General features: G+C 41.1%; 1 protein-coding gene across 1 annotated transcript in view; it reads left to right on the forward strand.

The window, feature by feature from the left end:
• Positions 1 to 873: 873 nt before the first annotated feature.
• The window catches only part of LOC111871235 (transcription initiation factor TFIID subunit 8), a gene marked incomplete at its 5' end in the record, with an annotated part of 12,100 nt that continues 5,045 nt past the window's right edge, over positions 874 to 7,928 (forward strand). Inside the window, 2 exons of the mRNA XM_023864198.2 lie at positions 874 to 1,075; positions 5,482 to 5,768. Coding sequence (XP_023719966.1) covers positions 874 to 1,075; positions 5,482 to 5,768 — 489 coding nt within the window. The remainder of the gene's footprint in view (positions 1,076 to 5,481; positions 5,769 to 7,928) is intronic.

Below are 7,928 nucleotides of genomic sequence, written 5' to 3' on the forward strand. Positions count from 1 at the left end.
TCTCTTCACATCACTGATTATTTGTATAACCCTATTGTGTAATTTGAAGATACTTTTTGAGTTACTACTCCAGAAAATTAAATAATCTTCAAATAAACATAACTTGTAGGTTCGTTACATTCTTAAGAGATTTAATTACGTAACAAAATTTACTGGGTTTTGAGCTTAGTAACCTTACATGTGCAGCCCATTCCATATATTCACTAATGTGTGTGCTTAAGAATGTTGTTTATGATTTGTAGGCAATAGTGCCAAATTTGGCTTGAGGTTTCACTGAATCTCTTTCATGCCTAGTACAGAATGACACTGCTGTTTCCCAATTTGTACAAAACCAAAAGTGCAAACCATTTGTATCCCTATTTATTTTCTGCTGGAGCATCTGTCCATTTTCCGCACTTACTAAAATGTTTGTCTCTTTGATATTTATTGACATAGTGTATGTGCAATAGAAATATTATCTGCCCTAGAATCGAACCCTGTGGCACAGTGTGTTTAATGTCGCTTAATGCTGGACCATTTCTCCTTCATGTGTGCATTTATTGCCATTATAGTTCATTTCAATAACTTGCTTTCAATGTGCGATATATGATTCAAACTACAGGTTCATAGTGCCTCAAAAGCCATATGAATTTAAATTGGCAAGTAAAATATCGTGGATTATAACATCACGTGCTTCAGTCAAATCACAAAAAAAAAAGTATTTTCCCCACAGTAGATTGTTTGTGTGCTTTCAATTGACTTATTTTTCGTGAATGCATTTTAGGCTTCTATAAATATTTTTTTGTGCAGCCAGGAAGGCCAGGAACTTAACTTATCGTACGTCAGCTTTTCTAAAACCAACAGAAGACGAAAATGTTATATCGATTGTAACTTTGGTGTCTCGCGTCTGGTTGCCAACACGATGACATTTACGTCATCTGCCATTACCTTGCTGACGTTGCTGACCGTGGACTTACCTCCCGTTCGCTCTGGGCCCTCTGGGCACAGGCGGCACAGGCTGTGGATGCTCTCGTGCTCTCGTGGCTCTCGTGCGCTCTGGTACTCTTTGGTGGATGTCATCAACGGTCATCAATAGGTAGGGTGTTTGTGAAAGTCATGGATGGTCGTGGGCTTGCTAAGAAAAATGAGAAATCTAGATTCGAATATTGCGGACATTTAGCCGTTAAGTAGAAGTAGAAGTCATAATACCAAACTTTGTATGGCCACGTGTATATTTATATATTGGAAATACTGAGATTGTGTATTTATGTGTTGTAGTTAGAGGACTTAGAGGTTATGATTATATAATGGATGGTCTTAGTTCGAACTTGAGGCGACGACCGTTGCAAGTGGCAGTGGCAGGATTGTTAAATGAACTCGGTTTCGATTGTGCCGAAAAAATGGCCTGCGAGACTTTAATTGAAATGGCCCAAAGCAGTAAGTTTATTTCTTCACCTTTTTGTTACATGACGTTAAAGCCTGTGCGCATAACTATTACACGAAGGTGTTTGGGGGGAGTGAAGGTATGACCAACATTGTTTACCTCAACACTAGCTGGAGGTGAGTATTCAGTTTCACGCAGTGGCTGCTGTTTACCTACGAAAAAGAGACCCCAGTATGTATTGTGTGGGCTGCAGAGCTAATCCAGATGCTGTGGAGAAGATAGGCGTTGCTGGTCTCTGCCGGGAATCGAACGCAAAGTACTGCCTGCTGAGCCTCAGACTTAGTCTGTGTTCCTATTATTTTCCACTTTGTTGTTACTTGATATGTATATGTAACGATTATAACAGTTTGCCCTGTTAGACAGATTACCATCACATGTTTGTCATGTAAGAGTAGGTTTTCTAGATAGATATAAAATTGCGACCATCAGACATTGACCCAACAAGTTACTGAAGTTTATGTCACATATATTAAATCTTTTAATCCTACAGAGTAAGTAAATAAATAAAGGTATCCCTGTAACAGGCCATGTAGACCCATAGGGTTATGAGATGTCAAGGGTCCTACATTATCTAGACAATCGGCTCAAAGATGGCTGTAAGGTTGTCAGCCTTATGCTCTGGCCGCGCTTTACTCCCCAGGAAAATAATTTAAGTAATTCCTGGTACTCATTTCTGTTAAGAGGCTGAGTCAACCCCGGGGACATAGTGCAGCACAAAGTAAAAATGAACGTGGCGTCACATGTGAAAATTGATAGAATGTCACTGTATTTCATGTAAGATACATTAATGCCAAGGTGACAGTTACTTGGATACCATTGGTTTTTTTCTAAAAATTGTATATGTACAAATCACTATGTTTTATAACCAATAATATATAAACTGTAATTGTACTTGTTTGTATGGGCACCACTAATGTATTAAAATGGAGGGTCTTTTTATGGTTGGGAAATATGTAAGCCCTACAAAACGATAAAAATCAAATTATGGGGTTTTTAAGTAACCGACAGTATGCAATTTCTGTAAGTGCGGATGATATGGAATCAGTGTGTTTTGTATTTGTGATGCTCAAATTCAGGGAAAAACAGGAAGTCATGTGCAGAGTACTGTGATAGCAAGGCTGAAGAGTGGGATGAAAGAGAAAACTGCTGTATCTTGAGTCACATGAACCATAATGACAAACAAACCAAGTCTAAAGTGATAATCATTAGTCCACCACTGCTTCAGTCTTATGTTTCACTACCTTTTCTGGTCTGAGTGACAGATGCAACCAGTTGATGCAGTTTCAGAACATCTTTCCATAGACAGTGCTTCATGTCTGATCTGGTATATGGTGAAATCAGTTAGGGGAATTAGCTGATTCTGTTTAATATATGCTTAAAATTCTGCACATCCAGGTTGCTGAGCTAGTGCACCAGTATTTATGTCATGATATATCAGATAGTTGTTATACCTGTGAGAATCATCTCTTCCAAAAACTAATTATTCTTGTGAAATAAATATCTGTGAAAGTCTGAATTTAAGTGCAGTAATACTTAGGTGAGTCAATAAGTAAGTTACAAATTGATGTGGGGTACTACATGTTTGAATGAGGAACTTTAGGCTATCGCCACTAGATGGCAGCATTAGTCCGGTGGCAGTTGATGACATTCGAGACAAGACAATCGATGTTTACAAAAGCAAAACAGCAGTTGCAAGATGGCAGTGCCTCTGAGTGAGTGTACAACCCTTGAGCAGCGATTTCTGTGGACAAAAGGTATGGAATGAAAGAATATTCATAAAGAAATGCTTCCTGTCTATGGTGAGAAGTGCCTGTCACATGAGGCTGTTTACAATTTGGTGCAGAAGTTCTCTGTAGGGCAGACACCTATTGAAGACGAACACCGCGTCGGCCGGCCAATGGAGATTGCCACAGAGGCGAATGTGCAACGGGTTGAAAACAATCCGAGCAGACGGAAGGGTAACTATAGACACTATAGCCAGACACTATAGTCACTGCTATTGGTTGTTCACACGGCCTGGCCTACCTCATAATGCATGACAGGTTAGATTTTCACAAAGTCTGTGCACGATGGGTGACGTGCATGCTGACCCCACAACACAAAATGCAAAGAATGAGTCTGGCATTACAGCATCTCAATCACTACCATGATGAAGGACACGATATGCTAGCCCAAATTGTCACAGGTAATGAGTGTTGGGTTCACCATTACCAGCCAAAGACAAAGTGTGCATCAGTGCAGTGGAAACATCCTGCTTCGGTTGCCAAAAAAAAGTTTAAGGTGACACCATCCTCCAGGACAGTGATACTCACAGTCCTCTGGGATCACAAAGGCATACTCACTGCATTCCAGCTTCAAGGAGAAACCGTAAATGCTGACTCCTACTGTAACATCCTCAGGAAACTTCGTAAGGCCATTCAATGGAAGCGACCAGGACTCCTTACCAAAGGTGTGTTGCTCTTGCATGACAACGCATGTCACCATACTGCCAACAAGACAAACAAAACGCTGTGAAATTTCAAGTGGGAAGTCCTTGAGCATCCTCCATATAGCCCCAATCTTGCTCCAAGCAACTTCCATTTGTTCAGCCCTCTTAAACATCATCTTTCTGCTGAACATTTTCCCGATGACGAAGCTGTAGAAAGGGAAGTCACCGCCTGGTTCCGACAGTAGCCCAAAGAATTTTATGCTGCTGGTTTTCAGGGGCTTGTGAAACAATGGGACGTGTGCCTCAGTGTACAGGGAGAATATGATGAGAAATAAAAGCATTTTTCAAATCAGTACTCTTATTTGTTTAAGTTCCATATCCATTTGTAACTTACTTACTGACTCACCCTCATACTTATGTGTAGATTAATAAATGTAAATTGAAGCACTGAATCGGTGAGATTAATGCAGGGGGTCCAAAGAAACGTACTCACTCTTTGATAGTCAATATCTTTGGAACAAAATGACATGTAGTTACAATTCTTGCATGGTAGTGTAGTGTAATGTTTTCTCAACAGATGGTGAAGGTCACATGAGTCACGTGAGTGTCGTGCAACATGCACAGTATGAGCAGTAGACAGCAGCAGCAGTGGCTGATAGGTTGTTCTTTGAGCATTGTAAGGCTGTTTTTAAGTGGTACTGGAAGAACGAAAACATTAAAGAGGTACAATGACAATGGCAGAATGAGTTTGGAACTCAGCCACCAACATGATGAACAAGGAAGTGAATCTACCAGGTGTTAATGTGTGGTGTGGTCTGTCATCATGCGGTTTGATTGGTCCTTTCTTCTTTGAAGGTACTGTAACTGGTCAGGTGTATCTCGATATGCTTCAGACAACAATTTTCCGTGCCATTCTAGAGCTGTTTGGAGATGAGAGATTTTACCTACAACAAGATGGTGCTCCACCTCACTACCATCAAGATGTCAGGGCGTACTTGGATGACACTCTACCTAGACGATGGATAGGTCGAAGAGGTGCTATTGAGTACCCACCACGGTCTCCAGACCTAACACCTCTCGACTTCTACCTTTGGGGAACCCTGAAGGATGAAGTTTATTGACAAAAGCAAGCTACACTGAACGCGCTATGAGAAACCATTGAAGCGTCGTGTGCAGCCATCACGCCAGATACACTGACAGCCGTAGTTCGCTCAGCAGTTCAGCGGCATTGAAGCTGTTTAGCTGCTGATGGTGGTCACTTCAAACACATACAATGACTCTCTCTCTCTCTGTCTACGCACAAGAATTGTAGCTGCATGTCATTTTGTTCCAAAGATATTGACTATCAAAAAGTGAGTACATTTTTTTGGACCCCTCTGTATTTTATTATGAATCATCCAGGCACTTCTTAAATTTTTATTGTGTGTTGGGTTTTAAGAAATATTTTCAAATAAAAATAATTCATGTTATCCACTATTTTTTCTTTTCTCCATGCCAGTAACCTGGATATTAGAGTGCTCTATGTATTTGGTTCATTGATTGTAGACCACAAGTTTAATACATTTTTCTTGCAGTAATGGAGTGATAGTACTTGTGATCTTACATACTTGCTTTTAATGTGTGGTTGCAGTAATATGCCAGGTGGGAATAAGTGCTCAATCATACTGCGAGTTGTCGGGACGTACTGAGCCAGTAATAGGAGATGTGATTGTAGCATTAGTGAATATGGGCCTGCCTTTGGATGGCATTGAAATGCATGCCAGAAGACCAGGACGGACAATGTTGTCTGCTCCGGTGCCATCAACTCAACCTAAACAGCTGAGCATCTTGCAGGCCGGTGTAAAGCAGCCGCATCCCCCACACATTCCAATAAATCTTCCACAGTTTCCTGACCCACATGCCTACATACGCACACCAGTGAGTGTCATAATAAAGTTATGTTTAAAATGAACCGCATCTGAAAATGTAGCTTCATGCTAGATTTAAAATCTTGTGTGTATGAAGATATTATTCTGGATATAGCACAATGGGCCACATTTCATCCATACCTGCAGTAACTGTCTGCCTAAGCATGCATTACCATGGAAACACCTCCAGTTTTGCAGTAACCTATATGCCTATTCAAGTGTTTTCATGGAAGTGCATGTATAATAATCCAGTGTTAACCTGTTGTCACAGGAACATGTTCTGTTAATACTCATTACGTAGGAAATCAAGTTCCGATCTGACTCCACTATTCTGGCTTTTAGCTGTCGTGTCACAATATCTGTTGTATATTTTATGTTTGTAACATGGTGAATACATTGTGGCCAGTCTGCGTGTGTTGTATGTAATATTGTACTTGCACCTAATGATTGATATTTGTATGTGAACTGTCACTTTCTCAAGACCTCTTCTATTTTTATATTGGCATATATATAATATAAAGGTAAAGTTGACCATGTACTTAATTAATTAAACAGCATGCTTAGATGGATAAGGACATGGAGTTATGGCTCCATGCTCTTAACCTCATCACTGGATGAAGGTGAATGGGTGGCCTCTTGCCCTGGCTTCTTTACCCGAGGAAGATTCCTCAGTACTCAGTGAATAGGAGGCTGAGTGGGACCCAGTGTCAGATCTAGCCCTCTGGAGAAGAGGAAGATATCTTGCCTGTACTGGAAATAGAACTTTTATTCCTCTGCCACCCATAGCCCACCACTATACCATCTGAGCTACCCCAGTTCCATGATGCATATATTGCCTCTGCATCTGTCAGATGCCAGAGAAAGAATGGAAATACAACAGGACAGTATATCATCTCCCTGCAGGCTATAAAAAGGCTTAAGACTTATAAGAGAAGTGTTATACATTCTTATCAAACCTGGTATGCCCAGAAGTCTAGTTAGACACCTGATACATTTTCTGTGAGGATAATGACAAAGTAAAAAAAAAAAGGTTTTTGGATATACTTTAGGATATGCAGTTAGGAAAGTGCAAGATGTAGGAAGCACTGGATTAATGGAAAATACTGGATAGCTACTGATCTGTTATTATTTTTTTTATTCCTAGTAGGGTGGTACTAAGTCCCTTGTACTGTGGCCACTTCTGGCCTATAGTACCAGCCACAGATGATAGGTGAGGGTGATTGTGGAGTAATTGGTGGAATGAAGATTGGCAGGGGAAACCGAAGTACTCGGAGAAAACCTGCCCCAGCGCCACTTTGTCCACCACAAATCCCACTTGACGAGACCCGGGATCGAACCTGGGCTGCCGCAGTGGGAAGCCAGTGACTAACCGCTTGAGCTATGGCGCGGCCAGCTACTGATCTATAAAAGGTAAAAGGTAAATCTATCCCTGTAACAGGCCTTGAAGGCCCATAGGGTTGTGAGACATTGAGGATCTCACATTCTCTTTAGACAGTCGACTCACAGAATGCAGTAAGATTATGAGCCTTATGCACTGGTCACCCTTTACCCCCTAGGAAGATTCCTCTTACCCATTTCTGTTAAAAGCTGAATCAACCTCAGGCCCATAGTGTGGCTGGAAGGATTAGGTCAAAGGAAAAGAATCTGCCTCATTGGGACTCAAACCCGTGACCTTCTGGCTTGTAGTGTAGTGCCTTAACCAACTATGCTACCATGTGCACCAGCTACTGATCTATGCTGATGATAATTGATTAGGTAAAAACGTGTGCTCAAAAGGACAGAGAACCAGTATTTTAGCTAGTGAGGCAGTTGGTCCAGAAAGAGACATGGAAGACATGTTCATATCTGGTCACCAGAATTTATAACTAAATCTTAATAAAAGGATGACAAATGTATCACTTGAAAATAAGCCAAAGCATGCAACAGAAATGAGAAATTAAGGTAATGTTCATGACAAACTGACCGCCTCTATGGTCTAGTGGCCAGAGTTCCTGCCTACAGATCCAGAGACCTCGGGTTCGATTCCCGGCGCTACCAGATTTTCTGAGAAGTAGTGAGTCTGGAGCATGGTCCACTCAGCCTCGTGAGGATAATTGAGGAGCTATTTCAAGGAAATAGTTGCTCCGGTCTAGAAAAAACTGAGATTAACAGCCGTGGGGATTCATTGCAC

Source organism: Cryptotermes secundus, unplaced genomic scaffold, assembly GCF_002891405.2.
Source record: "Cryptotermes secundus unplaced genomic scaffold, Csec_1.0 scaffold649, whole genome shotgun sequence".
Lineage (NCBI taxonomy): Eukaryota > Metazoa > Arthropoda > Insecta > Blattodea > Kalotermitidae > Cryptotermes > Cryptotermes secundus.